Source organism: Cimex lectularius, unplaced genomic scaffold (genome assembly GCF_000648675.2).
Source record: "Cimex lectularius strain Harlan isolate CLEC.00 unplaced genomic scaffold, Clec_2.1 scaffold3, whole genome shotgun sequence".
Taxonomy (NCBI): domain Eukaryota; kingdom Metazoa; phylum Arthropoda; class Insecta; order Hemiptera; family Cimicidae; genus Cimex; species Cimex lectularius.
The window spans coordinates 2,133,849-2,151,778 of NW_019392688.1; the positions used below are offsets into that span (position 1 = coordinate 2,133,849).

The following is a 17,930-nucleotide window of genomic DNA, read 5'->3' on the forward strand; positions in this document are numbered from 1 at the left end:
GTCAAAAGGACTAGAATGATGGAAGCACTACTGTCTGGACACTGCCGATTCTGGAGGCATAAGTGTACACTCGGAGCAGCAGAAGCAAGCATCTGCTATGGCTCGGAAGAAGAAGAAGAAGACGTAAGATCATGTACTTTGTTGGTGCGAAGGCCTACGTTGAGATTCCTGTTAGGGAAATTTCGGGCCTGAAGGATATACAAGCTTCGGGAGCAGATATATAACTGCAGCTAGATAGATAATATGGAGATTGCTCAATAGATCAATATTGGTCACGTTGAGTAAGGTCAGTGTTGGCCAAAGGCATACATGGTCAAAGTTAGAGAATCGCGCTTTTAAGGACGCCAAAAGCCTATAAGACAGTTTCTACCCATGTTCTCCAAAGCAAGATAGGTCCGCTAGGTAAAAAACGGAAAGGAGATAAATGTGTACCACGAAAGCAAATCCCTGACACACCGAATATAGACAGATAGATAGGCAGATCAAAATGATCGGGGTTGATCATATTTTTAAATATCGATATAAATAAAAAAATAAAGCACAAAGAGCAAAGATTAATATTCTACCTAAGAACACAATCTCGATATAAAACTTTCCTAAGCATCATTAATTATTCTTGTTAATTAGCATAGGATGCCCATGGGGATACGTTCTTATCACGATCGAATATCGTATTTTCGCACGTTTTGTTTTATTATTTATTAAACCACTATTCATTCACTTAAAATTGACTTGTCATCTTAAAAAGGAGTTTGTGAAAGCAACTTAACTTCCCTGAGATTATTAACTGCTAATCAAAATTTTAGCACTTTTGCCCTTTTGAGTTGTACTGTCTACATTATGTTTTATATTATAAAGCATTTAGTAATTTCCGAAAGTAATTTTATCAATCCAGTAATTCCTGGTTGATATGTCTATTTATACGATACCCAAATTCCTCTAGGGTATACGATATTTTGGACATGGATTTGATGATTGAACTAAGACTATGTCCCAAAAGTTTCCATGGAAACCTGTAAAAAAGACCGCCAATCTATATACAGCAGTACAACAAACTAACTGTAACCTCAGATATAAAATTTTGAAAATACAACTGCCCTCATAGCCCCAAATTGGAAATACGGAACTGTACGGGACAGCGAGCGTTCTAACCTCAACAAAATCAAAAAGTCTCTCCAACCCACGTCAACAATCATCCTCTCTGTTTTTAATATACCCTACATCCCAATATCTATTATACTGTCCCGTCCCGCAATAAGATTTCACCCAAAACTGTCATTGTTTTGCAACGCAAATCCGCTACTTATCTAGCTCAACTCGTCTTTCTGAGGTGGCCGTATGACCATATGACAGTGCGGGTACTCCTGGGGCATGCTGTTGACTTCTAGCCAATAACGGCCATTTTAATTGGCTCTAACCAGTTCTCTTTTCTCTTGTGCCCCGGGATGCTCAAAAAGGTCTTGCCATCTTATACGGGAAACGTGTTTAATTAAACAAGTGCTCCAGTTTGAGGAGTGGCTCCTCTGTCACGAAAATCCAATCCCTTCAATCCAAATTCCTATGTGCAACATATGATGGTCCTCTGTACATCACCAATCATACCATCCACTATGATCCAAAAAGTACCCTCTGCCCCAAAATTAATCAACAAGGTGTCCACAACCTTCCACTGAGTCTCTTTCAAAGAGCTGAAGCCCTCTTTTACGAGAAAAAGAATGTAATTAAATAAATGCTTCAGTCAGTCAGTAAGCTCAAAGTACATTCTTCATCCGCGGGGGGAACGTTGTCGCGATGGGTCGTAGATGATGATGGCACTTGATGGCTAAAGGCCCTACTTCGATGACTTACGCCTCGACGGGACTTAACCTCCGGACTCATGTGACTGATATTACTGAACTGAGAACTCTGAACGCAGAACGGCACTGATGCACTCAGAAACATCAACTACTGCTGGCTCAATATGTCTCCACCACTCTACCTCTGATGGATTCCCGACTCTGGTATCCGGAACACGCCCAGCCAGGTATAGTCTCGGTTTGCGAACCTTGGTCTGCGAGACCTCGGACGGTGTAGACCACAGGTCCTTGCCGATGAGGCTGAGCAAGCTACCTTGGACGGCGATACCTTGGATGAAGTTTACAAAGACGTGCTCGAAGGCGACGTATTATAATTAATTAGTATGCATTAAATATTTAATAATTTTTATTAAGATTTTCATTGAAAAAAATTATACATTGAAAACAAATCTTGATAATTCAGTAATGGGTGGAGTCAGGTGGAGACAAATAAAACAATAATAACAATTTCTACTTACTAATTAAAAAAATCTTACAAGGTACAGCAAAAAGAATAGAAAACGCCAAGACGACAATAACCCCTTATTACTAACTCAAAGAAGAAAGAAAAAATCCCAAAACCAACTTTACGAACCAGAAAGAAAATATAATCAGTGAAAATAGCTTGAACAGGAACCTAAAAACAAAGAAATACGTGGGAACAGTGAAAGCGCCCCGAGTAGAGACAAACAAGAACAAAGAAATCAACAATGGGCCCATAAAATTATTGAAAAATAATAAGAAACAAGTGAAAAGTTAACGAAAATAAAAAGACATAACGTGGAACAGAATTTATTATTAGTATTCAAAAAACAGAAAGAATGGTAATCGAGGTAGAAAAGTAAGTCCTTCTTTTGGGAGAGGGCTTTTCTATAATATCTGGTATATTTTTAATTTTAATTAAGAAGTTTTTTAATTAATTTTTAAAAAAGCCAAAGTTTGTAGAGATGCAGTGAATATGGTAAAAATTGTGATTTAAAAAAAGAAAACCATAGAAATGTTTGTATTTATTTATAAAATATAAAAGAAATTTAATTTGATTAATTGCCACTTAGTAAAACCAATTGAGATGGATTCATATAAAAGGTGAACTTTAAAACCCCAATTTTGTTGGTTTTTCAAACAAATGGAGAAAAAACGGGGCTAGATAGATTAAGTGAGCGCGACCAGCGAGTCGTGCGTGCAAGGTATGCAAAGAAGAAAACCCATTGTCTCAGGGCAAGAAAGGTCAGTCACAATGAGTTCTCATTTGTCCACAGAAATGTCGGCCCTCAAGTCCCTCTACCTACCAAATCCACGAATCGAGGTCGAGTGGTTTTTTATCACTGGAACACCACCTGTGGCAAATCCAATATAAATTCTTTGCGACGGATGACAGGCGTTCAACTTTGTAATTTAGAAAAATAACAAAACCTTCCTAAAGTTGTCCATCTGTAATTTGATGTTTTTATAACATAAAAAAACCTCGAGTAAAACTCGACGCCGATCTAATGATCGTTTGATAGTTGCTATTTTGCAGGACAACGTATTTACGCATTTTCGAAAATTCATCAACCGGCTGTCCGCGAGGCAATTGAGGGTCTAAGTTCATAAATGATGATCTAAATGTTGGCTCTGGTAAAACTGTTTTTATGCTGTTATTCCAGCAAATACAAAATCATGAGGATTGCCAAGGTTATCTCTTTACAGAAAATGATTGTGCCAACTGTAGTTTTGACGAAATGATTTAATTAATTTATTTAATTAATTTAAGTAAAATTAATAATAATGATTTGAAAATTATTAATGTTTGGTGAACTTTCTGCTTTTAAACACAAAAATGTTATGTATTACACTTTTCATTAAAAAAAAACTAATAATTTTAAATTAATTAATCTTTATGTAAGGTATTGGTTGAGAAAAAAAAGTCAGTGTCACGAGGGCGTTAGTTCGTAAATAAAAAATGATAGTACCAACTGAAGTTTCGATGATATGATTTAATTAATTTAAATAAAATCAATAATAATGATTTAAAAATTATTAATGTTTGGTGAACTTTCCACTTTTAAACACAAAAAATGTAATGTATTACACTTTTCATTAAAAAAGATAATAATTACTAATAATTTTAAATTAATTAATCTTTATGTAAGGTATTGGTTGAGATAAAAAAAGTCAGTGTCACTAGCGGGATTCGAACCCACGATCTTCGGCTAAATACGTTGCTGCTCTACCATTTGAGCTATCGTGACTTCGATCCACTCGGACCCCAACCTCCCATCTCAACCCAACCTTTCGAATTTTCCCTCCTTTTTGCCATTTTTCAGATGTTGTGTAATCTATTCGATTCTCGGCGACAAATGAAATGGCCACGGAGAGTTTTAGTGAAGATACTTTTATTTATAAGTGAAGATACATTTTACTTATTAAATCTATTAGAGTTCCATTCAGCCGAAGGTTGTGGGTTCGAATCCCGCTCGTGCGTGACACTAACTTTTTTTATCTCAACCAATACCTTACATAAAGATTAATTAATTGAAAGAAGTTATTTGGCCAATCGAACCAGGAACTTTAACGGAAATAATTTTAAATTTGTTTTTCATAGTTGTGATGATAACGATGAGCGTTCTTGCTTGCCTATCCCTTTTCCTTAAAATGTTAGATATCTTTGTGTGACATTGGTCTCTAATTTGAGATTTAAATTACATATTGATTCTTTGTTTTTCATTCTGAGAAAACTCTTTTGTAAATTTAAAATTTTATGCAACTTCATGAAAACTGAACTTATAAGGGCAATATATTTTTGTCTTGCACAATCTATAATAGCCTGGTATAACTTCTTGGGGGGTACTAATAAATGCTACTCTGGATGTAACTATAAACTCACTTCTTAAACCGTATACCGTACGACAAAATATACATTAATTTAAAGGGATGAACCAAAGCTTTCTTACATGTTCATGTTTGTATATAAAAGTAATCTTGTAACTGGTTACATCAGTGAATATAATAATGTATACAATTTAAAGAATATATATATTCCAAATTTTAAAAACTACAAAAAAGGCCAAATTTTTTTTCTAGTGTAGCTTTTACAACCTCTAGGAACAAATTGTATTAATTATTTGATCGTCCTATCTTCACACCGATTTTTTTTTCTGACCAGTTTGATCAATGTACAAGTTTTATTTATCTCGCCCTCCTCTGCAGTCAAAACTTTTTCAAAAATAATTAGCACTGCTCAATAAAATGTACACAACAGAATTTTGCAAAAATGGCTTAAACCTACCACTACCCAAAACTGAAAATGTTCGGATTTGTTTAGACTTTTGTACAATTGGTTCGATGTGCTATGCTTTAAAAATAGGTTTAAAATTATTCGTATTTACAAAAAACTTGAATTGGATATTAGCAATACACATTTTAAATACCGGAATAATCTAGGAGAATAGGCCATACACGGTTGACACATGGGCACTTGCTGGTGGGCCAATCTCCCCGCAGGTGTCCGTGATGGAGAGAAAAGTTGCTCGATGTGTCCCACATAGTCAAAGAAATAAAGGGAACGCTAGGGTCAGTGATTAAAACTAATCTGGATTATGAGTTAAAAATAATGCTCATCACTAAGGTAAAGTAACATTTGGTTGGTGTCGCGGTCACTGTGGAGTGGTGCATAACGAAATTGTTGATAGGTTGGCAAAGGAAGCTACATCGGGTCCAGAAATCCAGAACGTCAGAATACCCAAATCTGATATAAAGAGAGTACTAACTAAAAAATTGTCACAGGAATGGAAAAAGTGGTATAATAGGGATAAGGCAGGTTCTTTTTTTAAGGTTTTTATTCCTGAACCCCGTCCCATTTCATGGATTTTCGCAATGAGGGGAAGCAAGGCGTTTTTTTCTTCGATTATCAGAATCAGGGCGAATCACTGCATATGTGGTGCTTATCTGAACAGAATTCGCATAAGACCCTCTCCAAATTGTGAATCATGCGATGAACCCGAGACAATGCAACATATTGTGTTTGACTGTCCGGAGTATGAAGAAGCGAGAAATGTCATGTTTGAACAAATCTTTAGTTACAAAGAGGTAGAGAAGCCCTTCAATTTTAATAGCCTTATAAGTTCTGAAAATGAAATGGTATTTAAGACGTTGTTTGAATTTTTGAATAAAAATGATCTTAAGGTTTAATGGCCAGAGAATTAGTCCCAGGTTTAATGGCCAGAGAATTGATTAATGCAATATCTGTCCAATTATTAATTTATTAAAGATTAAGATCAATTATCAATTCGCGACGCTCAACAGGAAGAAGACATCCTGGCTGAATAATCTGTGATAATGGTTCGGATGTTCTTCAACAGAAATATTTCGTGTAGCCGTTTTCAAAGCAAAAGTTGTGTGATGGTTGAACCTCCATCGAGAGACATTACACTAGGAAGCCTATAGACAAAAATAAGAGGAAAAATGAAGATTCTGTACTGAACAAACCTGTACAAACACCACCCATTATTTTTTTTAATGTTATGTAAATCTCATTTACTCCCTAGATTTAGATGACAGTTAAACCTGGCTTCTTTCTAATGAGTGATATCGGCTTTGGGTAAGCTCAAGTCACGTGAGGATGTCGTTTTTATCTGAACGAGTTATTTGGACAAAGAACTAATCAGATTGGCCAACTCTTCTCTTTTCAACGCCAAATCAACTCATAAACAGAGTCTAAAAGTTCTTCCATTATCATCATTTCATTTGTACTTCTTTAATAAGTAAAAAAGCAATTTATAACACATAAATTACTTACCGATATAACCAGTTGCTTCGACAATTGAGCTGCGGGTAACTGCTAGTACAAGCAGATAAAAAACGCTTGAGAACATTTCTGAAACAAAAAAAAAATTATGAAAATAATTAAACTTGTTAAACATTTGGAAAGATTGAGACTTATTTTTTAGATTTCTGTGGTTTTGGGTCTGTATTTTGATCGTTCTCGTTCATTTTGTTGCGCCTTTGCTCGCTATTTAGTCTGTCAGGCGTATTGACATTTTTCTTTTGGAATATTAAAAGCTCGGCTTAAAGTCATTCTTTGGTCTAGTCTCGTCAGAGGAAAGACAAGGAAGGCTGGGAATATTTTTATTCGAGAATTTTAAAATTCTACCTATCTTAGTGGGTCTCCCCTTTGATGATTATCTCTTTTCTATAAAATTATTACTACTTTAATAAATTAAATACAGTTAATAGGATTTTGTGTAGCAATGAAGTGATCAGCCCGGAATACTTACAATCTATTGCCTAATTTTATATCATTGTTTTGGTTTTTATCGGCTTGAAGGGTGGGAGTCAAAATTGGTGAAAAATTCGCTTAAATGGCTCTCTCGTATTCTTTAACCGTTTCCAGTTATGAGACTGTGTTTGACGTCGTCATTGATACAGGCAACCCACAATGGAGTTTTTTGCACCTTTTAAACCGGTGGAGGCACAACCCAGAGGGTAATCCAAAACTCCAGTTCCATCCATGAAGTATTTGCTCTTTTTTCTATGTTGAGCAGGAACTCATGTCAGCCTTTCTTTTCCGCTGTATTTCCATTATTTGTCAATCTAAATTTTGCATTGTATTAGCTGTTTTGTTCATTCCTCAACCAGTTTATTTTATATACTTCTAGGGTTAGTACAGTCGTGCCGCTTCATTCAGTATAGATATTCCATTCAAGCCATCACGTCATCTAACCACCTCATTCTCGACCTTCCTTTTTATTCCCTCCATCTTCCACATGCCAGCCATCATTTTCTTCGATAACGTGTCATCGGGAAACTACTTCACCTACACCATCGCGATGTGTTCATCCATTGATGGTGGTTGAAGATTAGTGTTGTCAAATATCTCAAAAATCGCTATTCTAGCTTTAAATCTTGCTTGAAGGATAAGGCCGACTCAGAGGGGGTTGGTAAAAGCTGACTTTTAAACTATGTTGTTAAGAGCCATTGTTATTTAAAGGTAGTTCTGCTTTGAGATTTTGTTGCCCGTGCTGCTTCTCCTTACTTCGCTATCGGTACATAAATTGGTCTATTTTGGAATCATCATTATCATCTAGAGCGTTAAGGTTAAGTCGTTTTATCCAATGGGCTCCTTGTTTATCCATCAGACCTCAAATTGACAGGAGTAAATAGCGGACCACTATTTTGCTTTGTAGGACGTGGGTAGAAACTGTCTTATAAGCTTTTGGCGTACTTAAAAGCGCGATTCTCTAACTTCCACGTTGCTTCTTTATACTTCGCAATAAGTACATAACGCTCTTATTTTATACACGATGGAGAGATTTTCACTAGCTGTTGTTAAACTTAAAAGGAATTGACCTCTTTACGACCTTACTCATCGCGACCAATATTGGTCTATGGAGCAATCTCCATATTATCTAGAGCTCATCATTAAGCTATAGTTATATATCTGCTCCCATAGCTTGTGCTTCCATCATTCTAGTCCTTATGATATCGTAGGTTTAACAGTTCAAGTGTGGTTTCTGGGAAGGTTCATTAATAAACTATTTTGCATGCCTCTGTCTGAAATACGATTCCATTGAACCGTGAACTTATCTGCGGACTTATGTAGTTTGGTTGTTTCATATCATTCTGGCCTTATTCTCGCTGCTTGTTCCATGACCTGCTTATCACGGCACAACTCACAAAAAACTTTTTATCCTTTATTAAAACCATTTCAAACTATAAAACCGACTAGATTAGGTAATTAACGCCCAGACGCACTGAAGATGCGTCCTGTACAGACCAACCCAGCGAGGAAAGGCCCGAATTTTAGGTTCATCACCCCACAAACCAATTGGAGAAATCTCATAATCTACTTGTTTGTCAAAATAAATAATTTTTAATGTCTTAGTAGTTAGCTTTGTGAGCTGTGTCCTCAATCCCATTCTTCAGGATTAAATTTAGCTTTCTCGTCTTGGTTAGGTTAAATTCTCTCATAAAATCAGCAGTTTTATATCGTTTTTAAAGTAGTTTTTTAAGTAGCGATATATAATGTTTCACATTTTATGGGTTCAATCATGGAAAAGGAAAATGAATGTACTAATGGCTAAGTAATTAGATAGGTCAAAAATATGTTGTGTTGTACATAACCTGTTCTTCAGGGTTAAGTATTGGTTATTTCGTAAACATCAACCCATCTTGCCTTCTTCTTTATTTTATCGAGAAAAAATATATTATCGCTATATCGCGTGTAGACAATATGTTCATCAATCTGATAAACAACTTGTAGAAATCTTCTCTAGAGAAGATTCCTACTTCGTTATCAAAATAAACCATTTTATTTAATGCCGTAGTTATTATATTGTACTAAAATCTGACATTGCGATGTGTATTTAATCTTACTCTTCAGAATAAATTTTACGTTTTTCGTCTTCAAAACCTGTTGGTCATGTTCTTCTTTCCTTTATTAGACAAAGTACGTAAGTCGGTGGTATGATACACAATTCATCATTGGCTAAGAATTCTCAACAGATCAGCAGTTTTATATTGTTTTTAAAGTAGTATTTTAAGTTATACATTTTTTCACGTTATGCAGTATTGAGTTCAAACATAGAAAAGGAAAATAATTGTATTAATGGCTTAGTAATTAGGTAGTTAAAAAATCTAATATCCTGTACTTAACATGCTCTTCAGGGTTATTTGATAAACATCAACCCTCTTTGCCTTCTTCTTTATTTTATCGAGAAAATTTTTTTTCCCTTGTATCGAGTGTAGAAAATATGTTCATCAATCAGATAAAAGCTTATTGAAGTATTTGGGCCCATGCCACATCGATCCGATCGTTCTTTCCTTGTGTAACTTTAGTGTGCTTAAGGCTCGCCCAAATCGAGGCCTCCGGTAAAAAGGATATCATGTTTTTTTCTGAGAAGCTGCACGTTTAACTGTGTTATTCTAATACAGAAAAACCTACATGGAACTTATAAATTGTAACTTTTCGCTGTTTTCCTGTTTTAACGACAACTACCACTTCAGAATGAAAATATATCGGCATTCTATGTTACTTACTTTGTTTGTGATAAACTTTGATTTAAGTTGTTTAAGGATAAGTATTCCTACAGCCAAATAGGAGGATGCTACCAGATACAAAACGTGGAATTATATCAAATTTTCTTCCTATTGAAATGTTCATAATTTCTGAACAAGTAGGTTAAACTAATTATTTGGAGATCGTGAGATGCGGTCTGGTGTGACGTAGGTTATAGAAAAACATTTTCTTTATCGTGCCAACGTTTCGAACTTTTTTGAGATCATCTTCATGGCTCAAAGTGTTCTTATTTCTGTGTAGATGTGTCATTCTTGCGTGTCGTGTTGTGAGTGCCAGTGACGTAGGTTAAAATATTTGTTTAGCACAAAACTAAGTTGATAGTCATTTGTGGCACTCTAAAAACCCTAAATTCAGTTTTTTCCGCATTTCACAATTCTTTCATTTTTCAAAAGCTTTCAATTTTTATTCGAAAGTCACAAAAATACTGACAACTATGAAAAAAACTCCACTGATCCTCAGTAAACTAGACAGCTGTTTCAAACCGTAATATTTTTTCTCGCCTACTTTACTGAATGTGACTTTCGCTTGATGTAATTTTTGATATATGTAATCAATAATCACATTTAATACGATCTGGCATACTATTTCCTCATTCTACGTTGAAAAATCGGTTTATATGTGCAATAAAAATTTTGAAATATTCTCACAGTCAAAGCTGAATTACCAATATGTTAAAGCTGAATGAATAAGTTTTTGGGCTAAACGCATTCTCGCGTCTTAGGTGAGGTTTGGTTATGTTAGGGTATATTATGGTTAGTGTTAAGGGCGTGTTAGGTTATGGTTAGATTTGGTTAGGGTAAGGCGTTCGGATGTGTTAGGTCATGGTTAGGGACAGTAGGTTATGGTGAGGGTTAGGGACTGGTTTGGTTAGCTTATGGGGGAGGGTTAGTAACCTAACCTCTTAATCCCTCCAATTTTTAACAGGCTAGCACAAATAGGGTAAATATAACAAATATGTACTCTTCAAAATAACCCATACAAAGAAATAATTAAAGAATTTATTGATTACTCTTGAAATCTGCGGATTTTAAAATGTGTTTTTTCTACATGTTGGACGCCGTTTGGTCCAAAGGCATATATATATATATATATTAAATTTTTTTTTAACGAGGGTTCTCAATGGCAGAGGTCATATAAACCCTCAGGGTGCCGGTGTTTTTGAAAAAAAAGGCCCATTTGTAAGTATGTCGGGTTCGAATGCAGGGCCGCTGGATTCGAGGATTCGAACCCGGAACCTTTACCTTACAGTGATGAGCGCCGTGTCAACGACTAAACCGTTGCGGCACCGAGGCCCCACCTATATTTTGCATTGTTTTGCATTTCCAATACAGTGCCAAAGTTTTGTAAATAATCAGTCACTCATGTTTGGTGTCTAAGGATCGATTCAATCTATAAATGCACACATCTCAGATGTCCTTCAAGATGAAACCTTACTGAAATTTGTAAGAGTGAATTCTGGTAAATACAGTTTCTCTCCTGTCTATACTAAATTTAGTCGCAATATCCGTCTCTGCAGCATTTGTTAAATCAATCATCTAATAATAATAAGCATCGGCTCTTGCATCCAGCCTAAATAGAAGCAGGCGCGGAACCTGCAATGAACCAAAACGAGATGGAGATCAATGGTGCGGTCAACTGGGTAAAGAGGTGATTGACATAGTTTATAATTGTAATATTAACGTTCATCAGAGCAAACCGTGGACTAATAATTAAGGGGAGTAACCCACTTGTAAATAAAAAAAATAAAAATAAAAAACAACACGAAGTATTCGCGCATCTTTTGGTTTTTGTTCAATGTTTTGATTCTGCTAAGCAGAAGTATTTTATTTTTATTGTTGCATTTAGCACGTTTTCGACCTTGACCCGTTTGTCCGCATGTCCGTCGGGTTGGGGCATCAAGATTTCCCACCTTAAAAATCCAAATAAAAATACTTGTCTTATTTGAAATTACAAAATTCATATACTAAAATTGCCAGAAAGGCTGAATTTTAAAAAAGTTTAAGTTTATTGAAGTAGACTTTGAAAACGAGCAGCTACGAAACTAAGTAGTCTCATTATTAATATTCTTAAAAAAATCGCATGCGTACACGCTAATGATGGGCCTCGCCTGATCAAAATAGTTAACTCCCTTTACAAATCGTAGCTTAATTTTGAATTTTCTTTACCCCCACTCAGTGAAATTTGACAACTGCCTTTACCACGTTTCCCACTCCAGCCGATTTCAAACAATCGCGTTTTTCCAAAAGTTGAGATTTTTCAATATTTTGACCCTTTTCTCTCAGGGGGGAGACCTACCTCTTGTAGGTACACTTGATTACTTTGCAAAAGTTAATAGGAGCCCCAATTTTTTTTTCTCAAAATATTTCTAATATTTTCTAATCAAATAAATAACATTTCTTTCGTCTTACTACTAGAAAAGAAGCTCAACAATTAGGATCTGTTTGCTAAAAAATCGTCATATTTTAGTTGTTCGGAAAAACCACTCATTCTCCGAAGCAAAAAGGGTAAACACAATTTAAACACTACTAATGCATTAATAATTGTTTTATTATTATCTAAAGTTGAAGAATTATATATTAACTGTACGTGATTTCTAGAATAAAATTCTTCTATTTTTTTAAAAACTTTTTGGTCTATTATTGTGCAAATTTGCCTGGAGAATGGATTGGAGCAATCCAATTTGCACAAGGTATATGATTACTAAAGATCGGTCTGCCTCTCTGTCTCTTTTTTTATTCACAAATACATACATACATAGACACAAGAAACCCCCATCTGGCAACTACGACTCGTTCCATGATTATTCTAGTTTAACGAAGCCCTCCACTTTGTTATTAATATTTGAAAAGGAGGATAGAAATTTTCCAAAGTTCCACTTTTGTATAACAATTCCAAAGTTTCAATGTCGTATCACGTTGATTGTCAGACGATTACGCAATGTGCAAATCTGTCCTCGCTCGAGGCACAAAAGCTCGGTTAATTAAACTGTGTTATCGATCGCATGAAACGTCCGTAACACCTGCCCAATCCGAAAGTGGCAACGTCTTCGTCCCACCGTCTCGGTTCAGGTCGAAAGCTGCAATCGGATTAACGAGCTTTTGGGGGAAGAAAAAGGCTGGAAAAAAAAGTATCACCGGGATGACTCCTTTTTCTTCAACCTCATTAACTTCCCTTTGTCTGCAGAACGCGAATGGGCACTGTTAAAAACAATTTAATTTAAAAACCCTCAGAAGGTAAGCGGGTGATGTCTCCTTTTCAAATTATGGGACAACAATTTTCCTTTACAAAAACTGTGGATTTTCTTTGTTGAAATAACCAGCATGAATGGATATGACAGAATAAATCGCATGTTATCGCTATCTCTCGGAACCCCAAAAGCACAAACACACATAACGAAGAGAAAAAGGAAGATATTTGTATGCTCCACACGAGATTTTATTTATTAAACTGACCCTTTGCAAGCCCCTTGTACAAAGAGAATGTTTACACTGCAAGCAGCAACAAATCATTTTGTGTATCATTCGATCTGGACTTTTTTTCTCCTCTAATAATTGGACGTTAAAACAATAATTGTTAATATTTGTGACGAAGGGGATCTCATTCTCTATACTTCAATTATGAAATGATAAATATAGTTATAATAAAAATACCATTAGCGTTTTACATATTTACTGCAAAGAAATTACCGCCTAACAGATATCTGGAGTAAATTTTGTCTATACTTTCTCGAATTAGTCTTTTGCATGCCTATGTCTTATTGTCTTTTTTTGTTGATAAAATAGATAAGATTCAGTAATAGTTTAACAACATAATGTATAAACGTATATCATCATAAGATTTCCTGGTCACTGAGTTGCTTGATTGCTAGCATAATTCTAGATAGATAGAAAGATAGATAGATAGATAGATAGATAGATAGATAGAGAGAGAGAGAAAGAGAGAGAGTGAGAAAGAGAGACAGAGAGAGAAGCGGAAAAAGAGAGAAATAAATAAAATAAAACCAAAACAAAAATAAAGAAAACTGAAATGAGAAAGAAAAAAAAATACAATTTGGGCGATATTCCTATACAATTTTTTAATAATGCGTAATCTGAGGATATCAGTCTTCATATTCTTGTTCTTCTTTCTTCCATCTTTCCCTTCTCGAATTTCCTCCTTTTTTAAAAATTAAAAGTTCGTGAATCTTTATTAATTTATTATGAAAGACCTCAATTTTAATGTGTTATTATGTAAATGCATATATCGTGAATGTCTGAATCACTAGGCTCCTACATTAAATTTATTAAAGAATTGTCACGAGCTAACAGATCATTTATGAAAAATATTCTAACGGGTCTCTAAGCATGGCATTCTAATAAAAAATTATGTAAATTGTCATTTACTTTAGATTCTTATGTAATGCAGTCTGACCCCTGATCCCAAAAATAATTATGTACTTTATAGTAGAAAGATATTTTTTGTCACCAGTCAGTCCAAGTTGAGCGAATATCCTCATTTTATAAAAAGGTAGTGCAGTGGCTGTATATTTTTGAAAAGATTGTTGACTTTTTTTTAAATATCAAGGTTATATCCACCATCGGGGAGCCGGTGTTTTTGAAAAAAAAGCCCATTTGTAAAGTATGTCGGGTTTCAAATCCAGCAGCCCTGCATTCGAACCCGGGACCTTTACCTTACAGAGATGAGCGCCGTGTCAACGCCTAAACCGTTGCGGCCACCGACTCCCCATTATGGTGTTTTACCAAATCTGAGACCAACGTGATCCATTGGGAGAAATTCATATAAAAATTCTCCATCATCATTCTCCATTTATTTTTGTAATCGCTCGGTAATTGCTCCTTTGTCGTGGTAATTTGAAATTTTACAACAGAGTTCCTACACCTATTGGTTCTGTTGACTTAATTACTAGAGTAGTATATTTACAGTAAAATGTTACAGCAACAACTTCCTAAATATAAAATAAAAATTATAAAATATATAAAATAAATTCCAATTATTACGAATGAATACATGATAAAAAATAGTAAAAATAAACCAAAAAATTAGATTTCTAAAAAAATCATTTTACCAAACTGCGCATTTAAAAAACAAGTCCTTGTTTCATCTTGGGCCATGCGACTTGTCGAGTAGTAAAATTTTTATTTTTTTTCAATATTACTAAGAAATAATATAAAATGTATATGAATAAAATTAAATTACAAGTACAGCATGATCAGATCTTTTCAAATATTATATGTAAAATAATAAAAGGCAAGCTTTTTAATAAAATTATTATATTTATGTCTTGATATCAAAAATATAGATACTCATGATGGGTGTAACTTCCCGAAACGCCCAAATACAGACATGAAAATAATGTACATAGTTTTTTTTTTTTAACGAGGGTTCGCAACAGCAGAGGTCATATAAACCCTCAGGGTGCCGGTGTTTTTGAAAAAAAGTCCATTTGTAAGTATGTCGGATTCGAATGCAGGGCCGCTGGATTCGAACCCGGGACCTTTACCTTACAGTGATGAGCGCCGTGTCAAAGACTAAACCTTGCGGCCAACGACGCCCCCCTGTACATAGTTACTTTTTTATTTAAAAAAATAGAAATATTTTCAAACATAAGCAAAAAATAAAAAAGAATATTAATGACAGGTCCATCACAATACATAAACATTAACAAACATAATATAAATTTTAAAAATGTAAAATATATATTAACAGAAAAAGATGACATAGTTTACTAACATTGGTTAGAAATGTACACATAAATATAACAATAATTTTAATTTATTAGATTTTTATATAAAAAATATATTAATCCATTTATATTTATTAGTCATAATTGACCGTAGTAATTATTCTAATCAATTATACTTTTTACATAAGGTCTTGGTTGAGATGAAAAAGTTCGAAGCGGGATTCGAATCAACCTTCGGCTCAATAAACCGCTGCTCTAACCACTTGAGCTATTGTGACTTTTTCATCTCAACCAAGGCTTTAGATAAAGAGCATAATTAATACGGTCAATTATGACTACTAAACATATATGGATTAATATTTTTCTAATTTATTGTTATCTGTACAAAATATAATCGAGCAAATAGTAAGTTATATACAATATAGATCTGTCAACTAGAATGCAGTGGGGAGAGAAACCAATCAGTGCTGGAACTCTCGTTTATTTAATTGGGTGGGGTAAGATCACGAGGCCATCGTCGTTTTAAACGGCGTGGTGGATTGTAAGGGTGAGCGTTGACGAAAAGGTTAGAGCTAGTGGGTTCGGGTGGAGGGTAGTTTAGAGTGGAAATTCGAAACAAAGGTGTTCCAATAAGATCTTTATTGATCGTTTGATCGGTGACGTAGAAGGGAACATTGGGATTATATCGAAGATATTCAGATGGAACGGATTGAATTTGTTGGATGTTGGTTGATTTGGCTGAGCCCCACAGTTCGACTCCGTCCAAACTGGTCTGATGAATGTTTTGTAAAAGTGGTAAAAGTTGGTGCTATCACTATGCTTAGTGTGATTTTGGTCCCAGTGGGGTGGTCCATGTGGGTTCCATATAAGTATGCTATCTAAATAAAGCTCGAGGTAACTGACTAGATTCGATGGTATGATTATGTTGTTAATGTGCACTGGTGGGCAAGTTTGTCGTTGAGCATAAACGTTTATTCGTTATGTGAACAGATACGGATCAGTTGCTGTTCCACCAATAAGAAACCGGCAGCCTATTTCGACGAGAAGTTGAATATTTTACTGTATGTACGCTAAATTTCAAATTCCGCTCTCCGACATGTTGGAAAGGTTTTAAGTTTTTTCAATAAAATAAAATTAGAGATGTACTGCGGACTTTCGATTTTAAGCAGTATCGCTCTCATCTGGTCCAGGGACTTCGGGACTCTGACTATGAGACTAACTTTCCTTACACAAATGTCGATTTGGGAGGAAAACCTCCTTCCGTACATCCTATGGACTGAGAAACCAAGTTCACCTCTAATAGCATACTAAACCGTTATCATTTTCCAACGTGATAGTGCAGAGGAAAATCCGAGAATTTCGTTCTCTTGTCATCATCAGGTGGTTCACAGTATCAACGTTTGGTGTAGACTTCTCCGAAATAAATTAATTGGGCCTTATTTCTACGAAAATAATTTAAATGGTGATCAGTTCCTCAATCTGAGGAAGGTTTTACCAACACAATTAGATGACGTACCTCTGCGTCAACGACAAAGAATGATTATCCATCTTGATGCCCCGCACGCAGTTCTTTGCAGGTGAGACGTTATTTAAATCGTCACTTCCGATAGGTGGATATGACCATATGACTCGATCTGTTGGCCTCCTCAGTCACCCGATTTAACTCCACCTAGCTATTTTCTGTGGGACCGTTTAAAAAACAGTGTCTGTTCCTCAGTTGAAGAACTGTCAATCCATCTTCCCTGACCTCTATTGCTCTGAGCACCGGTGAAGAGTGGTTCAAAAGAGGAAATCATTACTTCTTTACGCGAGGCAGGCAGTTCGAACATGAAATATGATTAATAAATAGCAAACCAAATTACTGTTTTTTAAAATACTTTTTGCCATAACTTTGTCCTTTTTTGACCCAATTGCAACATTGTTTTCAGCGTAAAAAATCCTGTAAAATGATGTTGCAGGTTATATAGGGTCGTATATGAAATTTTGAAGTTGAACTGGGCGTCATTTACCCGTATAATTTTTCTCCAAAAAGGTACAAATTTGAAACTAGAATAAAACATATTAAACACTTTTTTTTTTTTTTTTTTTGATAGTGTCATTGGTTCAATAGAAATTCAGCCGGGCCATCTAAAAAAGATACCCTGTATATTTGTTAATAGATAAGTTTGACCGAGATTGAATACGATTTTCTTTATATTTCAAATTAACCTTTTAGAATAAACCGTAGCTCTGAGCGGGAAAATCGAGAGACATTTGGCACATTGGGAGGTTTGAATTGTTGAAAGATGTGGACAAGTAATAACGAATGTTTATATATATATATATATATATAAATATTGGATGGATATATGTATAT

At 35.0% G+C, this 17,930-nt stretch overlaps 1 protein-coding gene across 1 annotated transcript in view; it reads right to left on the bottom strand.

The window, feature by feature from the left end:
• Nucleotides 1-17,930, bottom strand: part of LOC106662058 (receptor-type tyrosine-protein phosphatase N2) — a 66,834-nt gene that overhangs the window by 42,344 nt on the left and 6,560 nt on the right. Inside the window, exon 2 of the mRNA XM_024225820.1 lies at nt 6,613-6,690. Within this exon, the coding sequence (XP_024081588.1) occupies nt 6,613-6,688 (76 nt within the window). The 5' untranslated portion in view covers nt 6,689-6,690. The remainder of the gene's footprint in view (nt 1-6,612; nt 6,691-17,930) is intronic.